This window comes from Dendrobium catenatum, unplaced genomic scaffold (assembly GCF_001605985.2).
Source record: "Dendrobium catenatum unplaced genomic scaffold, ASM160598v2 fragScaff_scaffold_1022, whole genome shotgun sequence".
In the NCBI taxonomy this organism is placed as follows: Eukaryota; Viridiplantae; Streptophyta; class Magnoliopsida; order Asparagales; family Orchidaceae; genus Dendrobium; species Dendrobium catenatum.
In genome coordinates, this window is record NW_021319484.1 from 1,203,990 (window position 1) to 1,226,256 (window position 22,267).

The 22,267-nt window shown below is 36.1% G+C and overlaps 2 protein-coding genes across 2 annotated transcripts; both read left to right on the plus strand.

The window, feature by feature from the left end:
* The first annotated feature begins 4,842 nt into the window (after window positions 1-4,842).
* LOC110107155 (GDSL esterase/lipase At5g55050) lies at window positions 4,843-9,606 on the plus strand. Its single transcript, XM_020837330.2, has 5 exons — window positions 4,843-5,142; window positions 6,947-7,077; window positions 7,336-7,560; window positions 8,467-8,716; window positions 9,183-9,606. The coding sequence occupies exons 1-5, from the start codon at window positions 4,869-4,871 to the stop codon at window positions 9,401-9,403; spliced, it is 1,101 nt and encodes a 366-aa protein (XP_020692989.1). The 5' UTR covers window positions 4,843-4,868; the 3' UTR covers window positions 9,404-9,606.
* A 3,113-nt stretch (window positions 9,607-12,719) lies between these two features.
* LOC110107152 (probable membrane metalloprotease ARASP2, chloroplastic) lies at window positions 12,720-14,423 on the plus strand. Its single transcript, XM_020837327.2, has one exon. It carries the CDS (start codon window positions 12,823-12,825, stop codon window positions 14,092-14,094), a length of 1,272 nt encoding a protein of 423 aa, XP_020692986.1. The 5' UTR covers window positions 12,720-12,822; the 3' UTR covers window positions 14,095-14,423.
* The last annotated feature ends 7,844 nt before the right edge of the window (window positions 14,424-22,267 follow it).

Here is a 22,267-nt window from a genome sequence, read left to right on the forward strand (position 1 = left end):
TGATTGGCATAATAAGTATGCTGCTCCTACTTCTTCAAAGCATAACATACTTAAAAGTTACATCTTTATAAATAAGTAGTGATGAATAAGAAAATATGATCATAGATGCATTGTAAATGTGATATGTAAGTATATGAAGACTAGTTTTATTTATGAGAATCAATCAATAATCTTATACTTAATAATGTAAAAAATAATGACAGTTTTAGATAATGATCACATTTTGCATCAAGTTTAACATAATAAATTTTGTTGAGGATATTGAAGTCAACCTTTAAGACTAATCATTCGTTGCAATAATCTCTCTTTCTGTAAAAAAAATTTAACTAAACACTCAAGTAGTCATTCATTTCAGGTAGAAATGCACCTAAAAATGAATAGATAATTAAAACAACAATTTTATTCTATCATTTAATAATTATTATGTAAATAAAAATGGAGCATATATAGATTTGAGCATTTCAAATCAATAAAATGTTTAGACTCATGCATTAATAGAAAATAACTTATATGACAACAAATTTTTTGCTCCAGTGATTTCAAGAAGAATTATAAAGATGCTTAAATGTTATAATCAATACTATATGCAATACTACATTGTCCAACTTATAGTAAAATGAAAATCTTTTTTTGAAACATTATTTTATGTGTAGTCTAGATGTAGAGTTATATCTAAATTGTGAGCGTACATAGTATCTGCATACTATGCATACTCATAATCTGAATATAAAATTACATCCAGACTTCACACGTAATAATTTTCCTCTTTTTTGTGTTGATAAAAGCAAAAAAAAACAACTAAAAATATGGTCTCTCTCTCTCTCTCTCTCTCTCTCTCTCCTATCATTAAAAAAAATTGAGACTAGTGAGCGAATTAAACATACACTCTCACACACATAATCTATGCATGACTCAAACTCATACTGTTTATTAAATGAGCCGATCCAAATTTGAATTTTTAGGGTTAGGTCCGAGTGGGATCATTTTTAGACACCTTTAGATAATAGTTGTGACGGAGGCTGGGTGTTATAATTGTTTATGAAGTACTTAAAATATTTAGAATTTATTTTTGGACTGGGTGTTATAATTGTTTATAAAGTACTTAAAACATTTAGAATTTATTTTTGAGTATTTTTTTAAAATAATTTGATTTAAATCTAAGAACAAAAGATATAAATATATTAAAATATATATTTTTAAACTAATAATAATAATAATAATAATAATAATAACAAGAAACTGGAACATTTAGCAGCCATAAAACAAATTAATTGAAGCCGTGCAGATCAAATCTTGAACGATCATAAGAAAATCGAAGTAATTTCATTTTATGAAGCCCATTTTCATATAAAAAATTTTTCAGAATATTCTGATTTTGAATAATTTCTAAATTATTAGAATAATATAAATTTAATTAATTTTTTTATGCATTATATTTATATTAACTTAAACTTAATCAAAATATTTAAACCCAAAATTCTGTTGTTGCCCTACCCTTATGTGTAGAACAAAACTAAAAAACAAATGTGAGCATTTGTTCTTATAAACTCTTAAAGCATTACGCATATTACTGTGAACATTTGGATTTTTCAACTACTTAGGGAGCATGTGTGAAAGAAACTTGTTCAGAAGTTCGACTAGAGGGTTATGTACACGAGCACCCTTGACACTGCACAATTTGCTCGGACTGAGCACTGCAGTGTCCTAGTTTTAGCATCGCAATGCTGCGCAGTGTCGCAACGCCATGGGTTTAAACATTGCAGAATTGACAGACGGATCGAGATCAAAGGTTTGAGCGCCCCAATGCTCCAAACTAGCATTAAAGGTGAGTTCGACAGTTTTTTTTCTCATTTTTCGTGAGGGTGGCATCCCTTGATGTTATTTACATGACTTTTTCTTGTGTTTTGTTTGTGTGAGAGACGTAAAAGTGAAGAAAAGTAAGGAGATAACTAGAGAGAAGATATACCTATACTTATTTCTCTCCATTTTTATAGTGGATTTCTTGATGTAATGTGACTCCATGATTTTCCCTATTTTGAATCTTCTCACATTAAATCCTGATGCCATTTACTTTCCGCTACATTTCTTTTTTTCTTATTTGTTTAATGTAATTTACTTTCATCCACAACATCATATATTTATATGTGAACATATTTATTTTATTTAGGCCATCATTAAAAGAAAATAAAATACTTGTCTTCCAAACCTAATAATTAATGTCATATAAATTTAATGAGGTATAATATAAATCATATAATATAAGCGTCAGCTCCACGTTAAAATAAGCGTCAGCTCCACGTTACGCTTCCAATCGGGCTAAACCCAATATTCCTGTATTATATATTAATTACAGAAAAAAATGGTTTAAATATAAAATTTTTAATAAGATTGATCTTAAAATTATTAAATTTATTTTATGATGATTGTAATGAAGTTTTAAGTGAATTTTTATGTAAAAAAATTGTGTTGGATATTACGACCACAAATTAATTTAGATTGGCCTCAGCATGTATGAGTAATCAATTAAAAATAATTTTTAGATAAATATAATATAAATTTTATTTTGTTCCTCATATAGAAAGCTTGTATATAAGAACAAAAACATATATATCATGACAAAAAAATTAAAGCTTAAATATTATTAGATTTATTTTCAAGTGAGTGTAATATAAAGATAATTAATAAAAATTTGTATGATATTGATTGCAAAATAAATTTGAAACTTATAGTAACCAACAATTTAGGCTTCATTTGGGACGGCTTTTTATTGTTTCTTAAAACAGATTTCTAGTACAAAAGTTAAAACTTTTATACTCGAAAGCTGCTTTAAGAAGTAGCCAAAAAAGTCGTACCAAATGCAGCCTATTAAGATGGTTTTCTAGTACAAAATTTTTAAATTTTGTACTAAAAAGCTGCTTTAAAAAGCATGAAAAAATCTGTGTAAAATGAAGCCTTAATTAGTATATCTAAACCAAATTTTCTTTCTTATAGTGAAGTTCTCAACATGAATTCAAAATTTTTTAAAATTTTGATCAACAACACAGTAGCGACAACAACGATATCAAGTTTTTATTCCAATATATGAAGTTGGCTACATGAATCATTTTATTAATTGTGTCCTATTAAGAGTCAAATTATAATTTAAATCTAATAAAAAGAATGTCATATCTAATACTTTCTTATCATGTCTTTTTAGGTTTACCTTTACATATCTTAACATAGGTTGCAACTAATGCATCTACTCTCCTAATCGAGTCATTGAAAAGTTGATGCTTTATGTGACCAAACCATCTAAGATGCCGCCCTTTAATCTTATTTGCTATTGCAAGTACTCCAACCATATTGAATATATACTCATTTCGTGTTCTATCTCTAAGTTTAAAGCAGCTCATCCATCTAAGCATCATTATCTCTCAAACACTTGATTAATTTTATGTTGCTCTATTAATGGCCAATATTCTACGCCATGAGCATTGCAGGTCTCACCACCATCTTATAAATTTTTCCTCATAAGTTTGAGGGGTGCTTTTCTATCACACAATAGGCTTGATGTATTTGTTCACTTCAACCATCTAATTTAGAGATATCAAAATAGGTTTTCGGGTCGAGTTCGGGTTCAACCTGAAATAGTCCCACCTTTAATGAATCCAATACAAATCCAACCCGGTTAAATAAATGGGTCAGAAATTTAGACTCGGACCCAACCCGGACAAGCCAACTCGTCCCTTGTCCGAGTTGACATGACTTGACCCCTACCTGCGGGTGCAAGTAGGCTAGGAGTACGTGCAACTATATATGTGTGTGCGGGTGATAGCGAGGGCGCAATCGAGAGCGGACAAGGGCTCAACCGAGGGTGGCAAGGGCGAGGCTACGATCAGGTGAGCGGGAGAACACGACTACTCGAGCGGGGGTGTGAGGTTGCGAGCGTAAGCCGCGAAGGCGAGGTAAGCGAGTGTGACAGAGTTGCATTAATTTCGTGGCGTGGTGCAGGAGTGGGGACACAGGTTGAACTCTAATTGATCCCAGGTTAGCAGGTTGATTAGATCACTACCCACTTTCTTAAATGGGTCGATAATTAAGGCTCAAATCCGACCCATTTGTAAAACGGGTTAACCTGAATCCGAATTTTCCAGATCAGATTAGGGTCAGGTTTTTGTGTCATCTCGATCATTAATTGGCACCCCTAATCTAACATAAATTCTACTAATAATATTTCTATATATTTCAGCATCACTTTGAATAATATACTTCAGATATCTATAACATGCACTCCTTTTAATGACTTAATAGTCCAATATCACACTTTCACCACTAGATCTATTACTAGTAAAATTATACTCTCTTTGTTCTATTTTAAACTTCATAATTTAAACTTTCCTTCAAATCCATCTCTAATTTTATCAACAATAAGAATATCATCAGCAAAAATCATACACCAAGTTACATCCTCTTACAAGTGCCCTAAGAACATCCATGACTAAGCAAAAAGATATGGGATTAAAGCTGTTCCTTGATGTGACCTAATTAAAATAGAAAAATATTTGATTAAACCACATTGTGTTTGAACATAAATAATAGCTCCTAATGGCTTGAATATAAAATGAATATAAAAATTCCATTAATTATATATATACTACCATTTTAATTCTCTCCGCAACGTCGCAAGAGCAAAGCCTAAAGCTTTACGTTCGAAAGTGAGACTGGAGCGAAAGTGACCGATCTAGATAGAGAAAATGGCGCAAATTTTGCCGTATTTACCACGACGAAGAAGAAGAAGAAAAAAAGCATATAACCCCGCACCTCTCTCTCCCTCTCTCTCACTTTCTCAGAGAGTACCACGCATACCGGCTTTTGCACTCTCTCTCTTAATGGCTTCTTCCATCACTGGCAGCCATTTTGAGGAGCTTGTGCTGGGATTATTGATGTTTTGGTACTTGTCGTCGATGGGAGCTGCCATTAATAATGGGAACTCCGGTGGTGTTCCGGCGGTGTACGTAGTTGGCGACTCCCTGGCGGACGTCGGAAATAACAACCATCTCTTGACGTATATGAAGGCAGATTTCCCACACAACGGTATCGACTTCGCCGGCGGCAAGGCCACTGGTCGCTTCAGCAACGGCAAAAACGCCGCCGACTTCATCGGTAAACCGCTGCCGCGAAATTTGAAATCATTTTTGTATTTTGCTTTTTTTTTTCTTTATTTTTACTTAAAAAAAAAATAAATTAAGTATTTTTAAAAATAACATAAAATGACTTTTAATTTTTTTTAATATTTTTTAAAACTAATTCCATAGCAAGCAATCACCTTTGGGCTTTTATTAGGTCCTCTGATCGGACGTAGCTCTACATTTGGTCATCACTGAGTTACTCGGTTTTTGATCGGTATTTTTCTAAGAAATTTAAACACAATTGGTCTAGGATGTTGGCAGCACCCCATGAGAAGATTAATCATGTTTCATTTTTTTATTTTTTTCATATTTATTAACTTAGTTTAATTATTTACCATATTTTATTTAAAATTTTGTCAAGTTTCCCCAAAAATAAATAAATTTTTGTCACGTCGCTGCTTGCTTCTTCCTTATTGTGGAAGTCCGTTAACTAATTTTGACTTATACACCGCCACAAGTCATGGTTGACTGACCCGTAGATTTCTGTTAAAAGTGATTTTCGTTTTAGATTTTAAGATAAAAAAAACCAGTTTGGGACAGCTACAGCCGTTTATAAAATTAATTATGAAGTTGATATGGAGAAAGAATTTAGGCCATTTAAGGCAAACTCATACACACAACGCATACACAAAGACACGAACCCTAGACCTCTTGGTTGGAAGCCTAAGCTCTCAACCAACAGGCCAAGATGAGCTGTGTACGTTTTAAATTTTAAGAAAATTAAAATCAGTTTGGGACAGCTACAGCCGTTTATAAAATTAATTATGAAGTTGATATGGAGAAAGAAAATTTGTTACTATGATTATAAAAAACAACTTTTTATCACAATTTTTTTTTAAGCAATGAAAAAATAACAATAAAATAATAATCAAATGAAATTATAATTGTTTTCTAAAAAGTAAAACAACGTGCTAAAAGTTGTCCCAAATAAGGGTGTCACTTTCGGGTCACGAGTCGGGTTTGGGTCGAACCCGAAATTGACCTGGCACTATTCGGGTCAACCCGAACCCGACCCGCTTTGAAAAACGGGTCAGTTTTCCTGACCCGAAGCCGACGCGCATCGGGTCCGGGTCAACCCGACAAAACCCGAATGACCAGTTTACAACAAAAAATTGCTAGTTTTCGGGTAAAAAATGGGTCTATCTCCTCTTTTCGGGTCAAAACGAGTCAAAATCGGGTTTTCGAGTCAAAATCGGGTCAAAGGGTTAACCCGAACCCGACCCGACTTTTGTAACGGGTTGAAATGTTGAACCCGAACCCGACCCGTTTGGGGTTCGGGTTGACCCTAACCAGAAATTTTCGGGTCAGGTTCGAGCCGGGTTTTCGGGACGTGTCAAATATTGACACCCCTAGTCCCAAATATGAGAGATTATTACGTGCAGAGTCCGAACATAGAGAATCGTTCGGTTTTATGATTGTAACCAATAATATCGCTGTAAAAGTGCAACGTTAAACCGTCAATGCGTAATGATGAACATTAACTGCATTTTTACAGTTAAGAGTCATAAAACCAAATGATTCTTAGTATTCGAACTCCGCACGTAATAATCTCTCCCCAAACAAATTCTAAATTTCAAATTCACACACTTAACATATATAACTTTGAGCCCGAGACCTCCTAATCGTTAATTTAAACTCTCAACCAACAAATAAAAATTAGCTGCATATAATAAAGTAACTTAACGTGCATAATCATAGATTACAACAGCTCAACCTGTTAGTCACTCAATAATTAACTTCTAATTATGTATCTTGCTCTGCCTTCTGCATTTTGGCAGCTGAAAAGCTAGGATTGCCATCTCCACCAGCTTATCTTTCCATCAAGTCAAGCATTGGCAGCTCTCAAACATTCTCCACTGGCATTAACTTTGCCTCCGCTGGCGCTGGAATATTAGACGCTACCCACAACGTAAGAGCTGCTTAAAGGCTTCATTTGGGGTGGCTTTTTACTGCTTCTTAAAGTAGTTTTTGAGTAAAAAAATTTTAACTTTTGTACTAAAAAGCTATTTTAAGAAGCAGTAAGAAAGTCATCCCAAACTAAGCCTAAACTTTCTATAAAAAATAGCTTTTACTGTTTTCCTTAAATAGATTTATTTATTAAACATAAAATTAACAGAACAACGGCTGAAACTAAATTTCCATCTAACAAAGTTCAATAAATTTTCAGGGCGAATGCCTGTCACTGAACAAGCAGATAGACTACTTATCCACCACATATGCAGCAATGGTGGAGAAAAATGGAAATGAGCAAGCCCAAGCTCATCTGGCCAACTCCATCTTTGCCATTATAATTGGAAGCAATGACATATTTGGCTATGTTAAATCCAACGGTAACACGACTCCCCAGCAGTTTGTTGGCTCTTTGATCTATGCACTGCAAGGACAGCTGCAGGTACTTTTATAATTAAGTAACAACTCTTATATATTAGTGATCATATCATCACGCTGGTAATGCTACTGCTCTTTGTAAAGCATGTGCAAGACCATCTCAAATGTACTTGTACTCTCAAGCACCTAGGGGTGTAAACGAGTCGAGTCGAGCTCAAGTCAGGAATTGTTCGAGTCGAGCTCGAATATCTAATTCCGAGCACGAACTCGAGCCTAGCTCAAAATCCGAGCTAGAGCTCAACTCGTCTTTATGTCGAGCGGCTTGTCGAGCTCAGTTCCAAGCTCCGCCATCGATATCCTTCGTCCCGAGCACATCATCTTCTCTGTCGTCTTCCCGAACTCCGGCGACGTCGGCCTGAGGCCCTGTTCGTTGTCGAAAATGACGGGCATCGTCATCCAGTTCTTCTCCGTCGTCTTCCCGAACTCCGGAGACGTCGTCCTGAGGATCCAAGCTCGTAGTCGAAGATGATGGACGGCGTCGTCCATATTTTCTCCATCGTCTTCCAGAACTCGCGTCTGCCGCTGTCATCAAAGCTTGTTCGCCGTTGAGATTCGCGTGCGAGCTCCGTCGATTTGGATTTCCCGTTCGCGAGCTCCGTGAATTAGGATTTCCCGCTTGGGAGCTCTGTCGTCGAGCTGCTCGCCAAGCCAGCGAGTCGAGCCGGAGGCTTGTTCGAGCTCGAAATTGTTTTCAAGCTCGACTCGAAAGCTCAATAAGCTCGACTCGTCTAGCCTATTACCGAGTCAAGTCCGAGCCAGCTCGCGAGTCGCCTTGACTCGATTGCACCCCTACTCCCACCCACTTATTGTTTAACTGTCATTCACTTCCTTGTGCAAAACTTATTTACCATAATTTGAACTAACATGTGCTAACTATGCTCACTAAGACTTCCAAAACTCCCTCTGGCAGAGGCTGTACAATATAGGAGCTCGCAAGTTCGCTTTTGTTGGCACTGGCCCTGTGGGCTGCTGTCCCTCCCTGAGGAGGCAGACCGAGGCCAATGACTGCAATGCAGCAGCCAATTCTGTCTCTGATCTCTACGACCAGTCTGTACTTACTCTTCTCCAGGAGTTGAAGTCACAGCTCAGTAATATGAAGTACTCTTTCTTCAATACAACCCTTGCAATGCACGAAATCATGGACAATCCAGCTGATTATGGTATTATCAATCAATAAGCATTCTCTTAGTATTACTTTGGGCAAATTATTTTGTGTAGAGACCGCCCGCAAGCTTACGTTCGGATTTGATACGCTTTTATTATGATTTTGTTGTATTTTTGCAAACGGCGGCTAATAGACAATTTTAATTGCGTATTAGCCGCCTTTTTGTAAAAATACAGCAAAAACATAGTAAAAGCGCAACAAATATCTTACTAAATGAGTATTTGTTGCTCTTTTGCTTCGCTTTTGCAAATACTCGATCAGCAAAATAGCAACTAATTCGCAATTAAAAATGACTATTTGCTGCCTTTTGCAAAAAATACAGCAAAAACACATTAAAAGCACAACAAATATGAACATAAGCTTGCATGCAATTTCCGCATAGAATAATTTGCTGTTACTTTGACAGATTTCATCAAATCCAAATGGATAATTAACCAAAAAAAGATGTGTTATTGTTGTAGGATTTACTGAGGTGAAGGCTGCATGCTGTGGACTAGGAGACCTGAATGCCAAGGTGGCCTGCACTCCTTTCTCTTCCTACTGTTCTAACAGAACAAATCATGTTTTCTGGGACTTCTACCACCCTACACAGGCTACAGCCGAGATCCTCACAGCTAAAATGCTTGAGGGCTCAGCTCCACATGTCTATCCAGTCAATGTAATGCAGTTGAGTGCCCTTTGAGATTGGTTCAAATGTAAGTGTAGAGATGCAAGTGAAGCATTTCTAAAAATGTAGTTGTCTGATTACAAAATGATGCTTGTGAATATAAACTAAAAAGAAGCTTAAAGTTGGGCATGATAGATACATCAAAAGATCAAATTTCTTTTCATTAAAAAAATGTTAAAGCTCATCAATATGATCAACCATCATTACTTACACACCAATATACTCTTCAGGCTTCGTTTGGGATGGATTTTTTATTGTTTCTTAAAGCAATTTTTACTCCTTCCTTAAGTTAACATATGAGAGTTGCTCTCAAAGCAATTTTTTTTTTAATTAATTTAAGCAAATATTTTTTCTTAAAATAGCTTTTGGTATTTTATAAGATAATATTTTTAAAATTTAAAATAGTATATAAGATATATATATCCATTAACTTCTACAAAACTTCAAAAAGTGCTTCACAATATAAGATGTCTCATGGATTGAATTGAATTTAATGAATAATATATATCTTACAATTTGTTGTGTGTCAAAACATTCACAACAGTAGAGCTAGAGAGTTTATTGTCTTTGCAGGATATAAAGATCTAATATACATACAAATAAATGAGTTCCAAGAAGCACTAAATTTTTTATATGAAAATATATAGAAAAGAGAATATCAGTCTTTTCTAGTTGAAATTATTTCACTAGTTTTTGTCATCGACGATAAATAATGCACTTCTTTGAGAAAAATGTTGATACAATTTAGTAAATATCCAATGTATAAAATGTACTAATGTAAGTTGGAAAAAAAACTCGGCTTAATTCTTTCAATCATATACAATTTATTAGAAATTTAAGTGCTTTAATGATAGAGATTTGATTGATCATGAGCTCGTTGGATTCCTCTCCTCAAAGGACCTATCTTGACTAAAAGTACATATAATTTAGATCATTTAATCTTTCAAATAGTATCATGAAGGTTTTAATTATACTTTAATTGCATAATTTGGATCCATTTAGACTCAAATCAGAACACTTTTGATCTAGTTAAGCTTTTATTATCCAAATATTCATTTCAACTATTAATTTATTTAATCAAAGTTAATATAATCTTAAATTTAATTCCAAAAATCTACAACTTAAGTATTGCATCAAGATTCATATTTGAGCAAATGAAAATTTTTTATGATATACCAAAGTTTGAAGATTTATTCATAAACTTAAAAAATCATTAAAATATTTTCTTGCAATGCATAAATTTTAGTTAAGAAAGAATATCATGATTCATATATTATTTAATGCATGTTTTTCTATGAAAATTAATATAAGAAAAATTGTAAAATTCTATTTAAGGTTCCTTTGGACGCTTGAAGTTAAAAATTAATATTTTTAATTAACAGCGTTAAACTAAATTTATCATAAAATTTAATTAAATGTAAGTAAACATTAATACTAATTTAAAACTCTAAGAATTCAACAAAAATAGAAAAATAATAAGTTATTTTGACATTTAAAATATGAATATTAGAATCATCAATTTTAAAGTTAATTTTTTATATATATATATATATATATAACAAATAAATGAGCCTTTATAAGTAAATATTCTTTTCTCCATAAGAAAATCAGTTAACAATTATGACAAATTACATCTAAAGTGCAATAAGGAATGCCAAAACGTAAAAATAAATATTGTTAAAAGGCTATATAATTTGACATAAAATAGATGTAAAACATTTCACATATAGAGATTTTAGAAGACATAGTATTTGGTTTAAAGTAAAAGAAATATAGAGAGAATTTAGAATTTACTTTTTAATTCAATTTTGATATATTTAAAAATTGTTAAATTTAAATGAGTTTTAAATGCACTGTAAATTATTTTTTATTACTCGTGTGAACATCTATGCTAAGTGAAATTATCTGTGTGGTCACCGGATGCCGTCCGCAAGTGAATCAGGACTAGCCACATCCATTTTTTATTGTGTACCGATATAGTGTACCGTTGTATACAGTGTGATGTGGCGCATCCTGATTCTCCTCTAGACCGTCTTGTGACAGCCCAGAATAATTTCTCTAAGCTACATCTATCCTGTCACCTATCGCCACCCATCACCACGAACAATTATTAGGTCAGGTGTCCTGACGTAACTCTAGGCTCAGACACCAATAACATGTCGCCATGTACTCTTACTCTTTACCACGCGGCCCGACGACCCAACTCGGACCTGAACCCGGTATTGCTATGTTCGGGTATCGCTAGGTATTGCTCGGTATTGCTAGGTATTGCTTGGTATTGTTTGACAAGAACGAGAAATACCGCTCTACCAAGACCAATACCTAGCAATACCTAGCAAACTGGGGTATTGCTCGGTATTGCTATGTATTGGTCTTCACATAATGATATTTCTCGTTATTGCCGAGCAATGTCGAGCAATACGTAGCAATACCCCGGTCTGCGCAAATCAGCCAATACATAGCAATCACGAGTCCGGTTCGGGTCGGGTCGTCGGGCCTCGCGGTAAATAATAAGAGCACGTGTCACCATTTTACTAGCATCTGAACGTAGAGCTGCGTCAGGTCACCGGATCAAACAAAACCACCTACCTCTATTTGTGGAGAAATTATTATGTGTGGGCGTCAAACGCAGCTTAACATCCGAAGACCAACATGAATGAGCCACGTTAGTAATACCGAACACGATACTGAGCGGTACCGAGCCGCTATACCGACGGGACTCATTCTGATTGGTCTCCGAATGACGTTCAACATCCGCACCGAATAATTTCCCCTATTTATGGTCCGGCACCTAGAAAGGAAAAAGTGTTTGTAATATGAGATTATTTGGCTTCAATCTTCAGAGATTTAGAACTTTTAAAATTTATCCTCTATGAGTAGAACAATTATTACGTCCTCTGACCTGACGTAGAGGTACGTTCGGCCGCCAGTAACATGTCGCCACGTGCTCTTACTCTTTACCGCGCGGCCCGACGACTTGATCCGGAGCGGAACCCGGGAATGCTATGTTCGTGATTTTATCGGTATTGCTCGGTATTGCTTTGCAAAAACGAGAAATACCGCTCTGTGAAGACCAAAACTATACAATACCGAGTTGTACCGAGTTTTTCTACAACTCGGTATTTGCTCAGGATTTGCTCGATATTGCTAACTAAACATGTGTCCATTTCCCCTTGGAACAAAACAAATTTGAAATTTCCTGCTTTTTTAATATTTCTTTTATTTATTTTTCCATCAGTTCCAGTCACCCCACCCCCTTAATTATCACTTATCAGCATCTCCTAAATCCTCATAAAGCTCCTTTTATTCGCCGTCCACACAACTACAACTCGTAATGCCTCTCTATCCATTCCAATACAATCCAAACCACCAACCCCGTCGCTGCCCTCCTCGTCTTCCCCCTCATTTCTTCTCCACCCCTTAAACCCCAAGCTATGCTCCATCTCTCCTTCCATCCCATCTCTTCCCGCTTCTCATTCCTCCCCTCCAAATCCCCCCTCACCGCCTCCGCTTCCCCGTTCCCCCTCTTCAAACCCATCTCCCTTCCCCCTCCCCACCCACTCCTCCTCTGCTCCCCCTGCCGCCGGCGTCTCCCTCCCCTCCCTGCTGCAGACCCCTCTGTCTTGCAATCCGTCGCCGAAGCCTCCGCTGTCCTCGCCGGCATCATAGTGGTCCACGAATCCGGTCACTTCCTTGCCGCCTCCCTTCTCCGCATCCGCATCTCCAAATTTGCTATCGGCTTCGGCCCCCCTCTTGCCAGATTCTCCTCCTCGTCGGGCATCGAGTTCTCCCTCCGCTCCTTCCCCCTCGGCGGCTACGTCGCCTTTCCCGACGCCGACGACCCCGAGTTCCCCGACTCTGGCATCGCCCCCGACGATCCCGACCTCCTCCGCAACCGCCCTCTTCCGCATCGATTCCTCGTCGTCTCTGCCGGTGTGGTAGCTAATCTTTTGTTTGCCTACCTCGTCCTCTTTTCCCAATGCATATCCTTCGGCGCCGCCGCGCGGCAACCCCTTCCTGGTGTCCTCATCCCCGATGTCCGCCCCCTATCCGCCGCCTCCGCCGCCGGAATTCTCCCCGGCGACGTCATCCTCGACGCGCCTTCCGTCTACGGTCTCGTCGATCTGATCAAGTCCAGCCCCGGCAAGAGCATCCCACTCCAAATCAGCCGCAAAACCCTACCGAACCCTTTCATCGTTAATGTTGTACCTGATACGGATTCTGACGGAACGGGCAGGATCGGCGTGCAACTCTCCCCTAACTTCAGGGTTACTAGAGTCCGACCCGCGAATATCTTTGAAGCCATTCGATTCTCCGGAGTGGAATTTGTTGCGCTGTCGGCCACAATTTTGGAAGGGTTGAAGGAGACGTTTCTGAATTTTTCGCAGACTGCTGGAAAGGTTGCAGGGCCGGTGGCAATTATTGCTACTGGGGCAGAGGTGGCAAGGTCGAGTTCAGATGGGTTGTTTCAGTTTGCTGCTGTGATTAATTTGAATTTAGCCGTGATCAATCTGCTACCACTGCCTGCGCTGGATGGTGGAACTCTGGCTTTGCTGCTGGTGGAAGCGGCACGGGGTGGCCAAAAACTGCCACGGGAGTTGGAGCAGAGGATCATGTCTTCCGGGGTTTTGGTTGTTTTGATGCTTGGTTTGATACTCATTGTGAGGGACACGCTTAATCTTGATTTCGTAAAGGAGATGTTGTGATGAGAAGATGGGAATCTGAATCTGGATTGGTTTTGGAGCTAATTATGCAAGAGGGAGCTCATTGTGGCTGGGATTGATTGGGATGGAGGCAGAGTTATATCGGTGGGTAAAGCACTAAAACTCTCTCTTTTTTTTTTCTTGATCTTATTTTTCTTCTGGTTTACAATTCTAAGCATGGATGCAAATATGTTGTAAAGTGGGAGAACTGTTGATGAGGAGTATTTCAATTGGTAACATGTTAATTGATAACCGAGAATAGTCAATTATGTGTACTTGCTCGAGCCAAAGTTTTAATTGATTGAATAGTTCTATACACTTTTTTCAGGTTATTCAATTGTTCAAGTTTCTGTTATCTTATCTCCTACAACTTGAAGTCTAAGCAAGACTGTTTTTTGAATTAGATAGTTCTTTTTAATTTCTTAGGCAAACGGTAATTTATACAATATTAGTTATGAACAGATTTTTCTTATTGCTTAAGGCTTCATTTGTGACGGCTTTTTTACTGCTTCTTAAAATAAATTTTTTATACGAAATCAGAAAGCTGCTTTGCAAAGCAGTAAGAAAGTCATCCCAAATAAAATCTAAAATTGATTTGCTTTTTCCTGTATGTCTCATTTTGACCACCTCATCATCCAGCCTTCCCTGATAGAATGTAAGGTATTACAGTGTTGGCAAATTATTGCAAATTGTTTTGTGTCTCTATGATATAGAAATTTGAATGAGATAAAGGAAAGGGAAAAAAAAAAGAAAGGATGCAACCATTATAAGACATAGAGCTTGAGTATTTTCTTTAGGGCCAACTAGATATATATCCAAGAATTGAAATTTTCTACAGCATGAAGTTCTATCTAGGCGCCAAGTGCTAACTAGATATGTTGGTTAGGAATTAAATTAGTTAATAGTTTAAGGTACATAAAAATATGTGGTACCTTCTCTGTTTAGTTTTTGTAGGATTCTTTGGAGGAAGATGAAGCTCATTGAGCTTCTTGGAAGAGAGAGAGAGGGGGAAGAATAGAAGAAAGCAATATAGAATAGAAATTATATTGCTTATTGGCTTATCTTCTTGTTACAGACTATAACTCATATTTATAGACTCCATTGGCAACACAAAGCTACACAAGATCCCAAAGAAAGTACAATAGAAAATACTAAAGATAAATCTGGACCAATATCCAAACAATCTCCACATTGGTCCAGATTTTACAAAACATCTGAATCAATCCAACCATCTCCCAAATATACCGCCGCTGCTAAGCTAGCGTCTACTTTGAGCCCAACTCCTTGCAGTTTCTACTAATCTGGTCAATTTCATTTGAAATGCCCCTCTTTATGTTAGCAGAAGCACTTCTTGTTGAACTTGATTCCTCTAAACTCTGGTCTTTCTCTTGCAATCAGAATATTGTCAATATTTTCTTCTTCCTGTTTAGATTTTCTCTAAATATATTTTGACATTAGAATGGCCTTAACTTCTGTCATTGTCAAAGTCTGCTTCCCATACAACATAGTATCAATGATGTGTTCATAGGTTGGCAGTGAGCTAAGCAAGATGATGTCTTGATCTTCTTCATCAATCCACACCTCAACATTCTTGTGTTGAAGTCATCCATGTGCTTTCAAAGATCCTTTGATTCTTCCATTTAGAGGGTATACAGCTGCTTTTTTAGGAACAATCTATTTGCAGGAGATGTTTTCATGTAAAGAGATGCTAGCTTTTGCCATACCTCAAGCATTGATTCTTCTTTTGCTACTTCTCTCAGTACCTCATCTCCTAATGAAAGAAGGATTGCACTATGTGCTTTCAAGTGCATCTCCCTCGTTTTTACTCTGTCCGTGACTACAACAAGATTCTCCTAAGAAATGGCATCAGCAAGGCCTTGATGAACCAATAAAGCCTTTGTATTAATCCTCCATAAGCTGAAGTCATTTTCACAAGTGAATTTGTCAATTTTGAATCGTTGCGTTGACATGATCCTGAAGTGTAGCCGCTAATGCTTCACCTCAAAAGATCTAAAAAAAATCTTTAATCAAGAATTTTCGCATTGTTCCTGTAATCCGTCAACACCCGAGCCGTGCCTCATCCGTCTACAGTCCAAATTTGACCGCAAGAACTTCACCCATGCCACAAAACCGCAGCCCCACCTTCGTTCACACGAACAAACTCGATATCCAGCAGCGCTCTCGTGCTCCTGCTCGCAAACGACACTCACACCGTCTGAATTCGTCTGCCACACCAGTCGTTGGGAATCTAGCAGTCTGCCCGCCCCAGTCCCTGCATGACCTTCCTCCGGCCTGTGCACGCTTGACGCGTAGTTCGCCTGCCTGCGCTAGTTTGCGCGCCTCCGCCCTGCATGTCTGCCTTCGTGCATTCGCCCCAACTCCACTAGCGACTTCACCAGCCCAGGTTTCGCCTTCCTCGCGCAAGCCATTGTCTGTGCGACCCAGCCCACCAGCCGTCCGCTCCACCTCAGGCGAGGGATTGAGTCCATGCCCCCCGCCCTTCACGTTCTCCAGCGCGGCTCAGGCTCCCACGACCACGCTCACTTCCATGGGACCTCCGCCCTCACGCCTGTGTGCCTACTATTGCCATTCCGACCCAATCGTTGCACCATTTCCTCTTTTTCTTTCTTTGCACAAGAATCTTCCTCCAACTCCATCTAACTCATACCATTTGTAGAATTTTTTTGGAGGAAGTTGAAGCTCCTTGAGCTTCTTGGAAGAGAAAGAGAGAGGGAATAATAGGAGAAAGCAATATAGAACAGAAATTTTATTGCTTATTGGCTTACCTTCTTATTACAGACTATAGCACCTATTTATAGACTCCATCGGCAACACAAAGCTACGCACAAATGAACCAAACATTCTCAAGCTATTTGTGGCTCGACTCAATTCAAATTTGCTTATGATCGTTTGATTAACTAATTGAATAAGCTTGAATTCTTTTATAAATAATCAATTGTTAATTCAAAAAGTTGTTACCCAATTTGTTTATGTACATAAATAATATTATTTAAAGCTCATGAACAAATTCTTATATATATAATTTTTTTTTCCACATCCTCCTTTTACTTTAGTATAACATTAGTTTGAAATTTTACATTGCATTGCTTAAATTATATTGTAAAAATGTGGTGGTGATCTTGACAGTGGATTGCTAAGAGTTGGTGGGTTTTGTTTGTTCAAATTTATATACGCTACAAGTTTTTTATGGCACATTTAAAAAATTTTAAAATTAAGATTTCGTTTGGGATATTTTTCGTATTATTTTATAAATCAGTTTTTTAGTATACAAATTTTTTTTAAAAAAAAATTGTACTAAATCTATTTTAAAATGCACTAAAAAAGCTATTCCAAACAAATTATATATATATTAAGCTCTTTTAAGTTTGGCACTAATAAAGCTCTTGTATTATTTTAGATGAGCTCCTTGTTTAAAGTTTAATAAGAATGAAATGAGCCGGGCTCAAATCAAGCTTGAACAAATATGAAATTAAATAAGCCAATTTCAAAAATTATTATAAAATTTTGAATTGGGCTCTAGTCAAATTTGAACAAGTGTTTTTGCAAGTGAGCTCAAGTTTGAACCACCTCTGGCTTGGCTCAGCTCAGGTCAATTCATTTACAGCATGAGCTGTCGAGTCTTTTAACCTGCCAACAAGCCCTTCCCGTGCCAATTACCAATAAAACCAAAGTAAATAAGGTGAACCTCGAATAGAAATTAAAAAAAAAAATGAGTTTTTTTTTTTTTTTAGAACAGGGGTATCGGCCCGCTGCCACGTCAGCTTGAGACCCACTTGGCGATGTCCACTAATCCCTCGGCGAGTCTACCAGCAACCAACATCAAAGATGCTTTTAAATGTTAAAGACCATATCAAATTTCCATGAGAAGTGACAACTAAAGAATGAGTTGCCTAGTTAAGTCATTTCTAACAACACACCTCGTCTTGATATGTTGGTTCAGAATTTTACATATCAATTAAAATGTCTTAAGTTTGAAACTTATATGTATGAATTTGACTTAATTGACTCATAAATTCTAAAAAAAAAAAAATCATTACCTACTATAACGCATCATACTAAATTTTTGGTCTTCTTCGTCGTCAACATCATCTTCGTGAAACCGACTTTATCCTACAAGCTGGTCATCTGAAGCTCCATGAGCTTCCTCTTCTTGCCATAGACAATCAAACCAAGAAGAAACAGAAGGGCGTAAATGACTGACTATTTTGGTAAATTTTTGTTTAATACGTCATCAAAAATCGCATTGATCTAGAACGAATCTTGAGGCATATTCAAGATGGAAACTTTATAAATTAAATTTGGGATCATCCAAGCTCTGATTTCAACGAAATTACATTCAAACTGAACGTCTTTAAGATAAAAATCCGAAGACATCGAAATCGGTCCAATCTGAGTCCAAATGGGTCAAAAACAACAAAACAAAGAGTATTTGGAAGGTTCAAATCATTAATTGGATGACCAAATGATTTCTACATATGGCATGCTCAAATCTCGCTTGGTAGGATTTGACATAAATCCTTCTAACACGTCTATCAAATGCATGTGTGTTTAGTGCATCTGCCTACCAAAGGATTGGAGGTCCGAAGTCCTGATGCTTCTAAGATTGCTTGTATAATGCAGTCGATTTTAATTTATTGGTTGGAAGTCTAAGCTTTTAATCACGAGATCCTGAATTTAAATTTATTATTTTTTAATGCTGATATATATAAAAAAAAAATGCTTGTGGGGGCAATGATTATTGTTCTTAGGATGGTTCATGGCAATGGGACATAATGAGAACCCTCCCTTTGGGAAAAAAGTTGGCTAAAAAATGTCGCAACTTTTTGTGAAGAACCTTTTTGATGATTTTGTGAAGGACCTTTTTGTTGATTGACGATCTTTTTTTTCTTATTTAATTTGTTCTAAGTTCGTTCAAGCACTTGAGCTTGTGCGAGTTTGACGCCTACAGCTTATTTTTCTCTGTTGGCTGTGTGCTATTACTTTCTATAAAATATGTATTTTTTTAATAATCTGGCAAAAAAAAAATCAAAGAAAAAATTTTCTGTTCAAGTTTATTGGTGTATTATATGTTTTTTTATTTTTGAAATTTAAGATTTCAAAATAAGTTTATTTTAGAAGTTGTATCTAATTTTGAATGGCTAATAAAGTAATTAAAAGTATTTTTTAATTAAAAACAGCAAAAAAAAATTCTTTTGATTATTTAAAAAATATAGGTCATTTAAAATTTATGATAGATTGTGAATGATTTGTGTGGATAAGAAGATTTATGCTTTCAAATAAGTTGTAATTCATTTCTTTCTCTTATACACCAACATACACACCCACAAAATATCAAATCTTATTTAAGGAATAAATTGAGCACAAAGTGAAAGAGTGAGAAGAGACTAAGGCTTTATTTGGGACGGCTTTTTTATTGCTTCTTAAAATTGTTTTTTAGTATCAAAATTAAAATTTTTGTTAAAAAAATTACTTTAAGAATCAATAAAAAAGTCGTCCCAAATGAAGCCTAAGGGAAAGCATTCTTAGTGTTTTCTAAAACAACTTTTTAGTACAAAAATCTCTTAAACTAAAAAGTTTTGTAGTAGAAAGGTGCTTCAAAAAGCAGAAAGAAAGTCGTCCCAAGCTAAGCCTAAATCAAAGGAAATCTTTGTTAGATTTTATTTGGGTGCCATTTTGGGCTCAAAAGTATAAGATTATTTGATTATGGACTAAATCAATGACCTTTTATTTGTAGTTGATAGTAAAAAATAATGGTATATGATTAACTACCTAAACAAAAAATAACTAAGTATATTTATTGAGCTATGCCTAATTTGTTGCATAGTAGGTGAGTCTGATTGTCAGGTATCCATTAGACAAGAACTTCAAGCAAGTTCTGAGCTAAGGTTGGGCATTCTTGAAGCATTGTTCCACTTATTGTTAGACCATCTCCAACCGAACGCCAAACTTCGGTCGCTCCAGCTGAACGTCAAAACGTCCGCCATTTGCTTGCGGGTGAACAGTGCAACGCCAATATGCGTTGCACTGTTCACAGTGGCGGAACTATTAAGTTCCCAGGGGGGGCAATTGTCCCCCCTAAAAAAATTAAAAATTTCTTAATTGCATGGGTTTTTAGGTCATTTTTCCCCTTCAGGCTTTTTTTAACTCTTTATTATAGGAATTTTTAGGCAATTGCCCCCCCTAAAAAAATTAAAATAGTATGATCTTTAGGCGATTGCCCCCTAATAGAATTTTATACATTGTGTAGAGGGATTATTACTAGTAATTTTAGGAAATTGCCCCCTTAAAAGTTTTAAAATACTATAATATTTAGGCAATTGCCCATATCATAATTAAACACATTGTATATAGATGTTATTGTGTTAAGGAAAAATGAACGAAATACAAAGAGAAATAGTAAAGAAAATAAAAAAATATCCTTACAATCAAAATTTGTTCCGGGGGCGCTGCCCCCGAAAACCCCCGCAAGGGGTGCTGCCCCCTGAGAACCCTGACACATTGTGCAGAGATGCTACCTAATTTTTGTTTAAGAATAATTATCATTAAATAAGATGTTGATTATATTTTTAAAATGTATTATGTATTCAAGTACAAATAATCATTTGTCACTATATATATATGAAAAAAAAAATCTCTATATTTTTACTTATAAGTTTGCCCCCCCTGAAAATTAAGGCTGGTTCCGCCCCTGACTGTTCACCCACATTATTTTGCTCTCTCAACCGGAAAAACGCGCCAAAGGAGAAGGATCGTTACCTTCGCGCAGAAGCAAAAAAATGGCGTTAGATTGGAGCAACACCACGCCATTTTTTACGTTTTGCAGTATTTTGGCGTGAAAAATAAAGTTCTCCGTTGGAAATGCCCTTAGTATTATATGACAAATAAAATGATCAAATAGATAATCAGAGTCATCTATGAGACATCAGATAAGTTTAATTCATAGTTTAGATTTGAGTTCTAAGTCTTATACTTTATTGCTATGTTTGATGTACTCCTCATGGCTTGCTTATCTTCTATAATTCATGTTTTCATAAGAGATTCCTACAAATTCTATCTTAGGTTTGGAGCCTGAGTCAGAGGTGAACGTTATTCTTCATGACCTAATCAAAGAGGGAGATGTTGCAAAGCCTCTTTTTTAAGAACCAATACTTTTTTTCCTCAATGATGATCACTACAGGAAATTCATTGATTACCGACGGTCTGGACCGGCGGTTGTCCAGCCACCGGTTTTAACGGTGGCTTAACCAGCGGTCTGACTGCCGGCTTAACCGAAAAGGTTCACGGTTAAGGAAAATTAAGAAAAATTAAATTTTAATCATTGAGTACACACCATTATTATGTTATTATGAAGGTCATAATTATTATAAGTTCTCCTTTGAAATTAAGGAAAATTAAATTTTAATCATTGATTACACACCATTATTATGTTATTATGAAGGTCATAAACATCTATGCAAGGAACAATATTTTGAATGTAAATTAAGTTTACTTAATGATGATTAGACAAATATCTACACAAAAAATATTAAATAATGTACGTAGTCTAAATGGCCTTCAGAAATCGCCATTTTTCATGCAGTGTTATTGAATTGTTATTGCTTCAAAGCCACCTCAAATGTAATCAAATAATGATTCACAAATACTTGACTTCAGACCAAAGTTTGTATTGATTCTCTTATTCTTCTCCATAAACAACATGAAACTGAGTTTGTGCTGCATCTAAAACCATTGAATATGATATTATTTAAGATGACTAAGTTCACTTTCTAAATTCATGCTTTGCCTTAGTTTCCACCAAAATATCTAGATATTCCTCTCGTGTTATTTGTATTTTCTTATGCTAATCATAAATATACACATGGGTAGTGCCACTGCAACTACCACCATGACCACCTTCTAACCTTCAAACAAATGTCTCTTTCAATTCAAGTGATTGATACAAATGGTCAAAGGATTCTCTTTTAAATTGGCTAAAGACATGTGTCCATTTAATTTTAACGTATTTTAAATATTTCATATATATATGTAATGAAGCCACATGATTCCTTTCCTTATCAGCCAATTCATTATTATGAAAGATTTACATGTCCTAAGTCTTATAATCTTCTATTAATAAAAAGAATAATATTAATAATAATCCATACTCTCTTAATCT

Bases quoted from the DNA above. Each gene is read 5' to 3' on its own strand.
- LOC110107155 (XM_020837330.2), top strand. From the start codon at position 4,869: ATGGCTTCTTCCATCACTGGCAGCCATTTTGAGGAGCTTGTGCTGGGA. The intron at 5,143-6,946 runs GTAAACCGCTGC...GCATTTTGGCAG, and splicing joins AAACGCCGCCGACTTCATCG to CTGAAAAGCTAGGATTGCCA. The intron at 7,078-7,335 runs GTAAGAGCTGCT...ATAAATTTTCAG, and splicing joins TATTAGACGCTACCCACAAC to GGCGAATGCCTGTCACTGAA.
- LOC110107152 (XM_020837327.2), top strand. From the start codon at position 12,823: ATGCTCCATCTCTCCTTCCATCCCATCTCTTCCCGCTTCTCATTCCTC.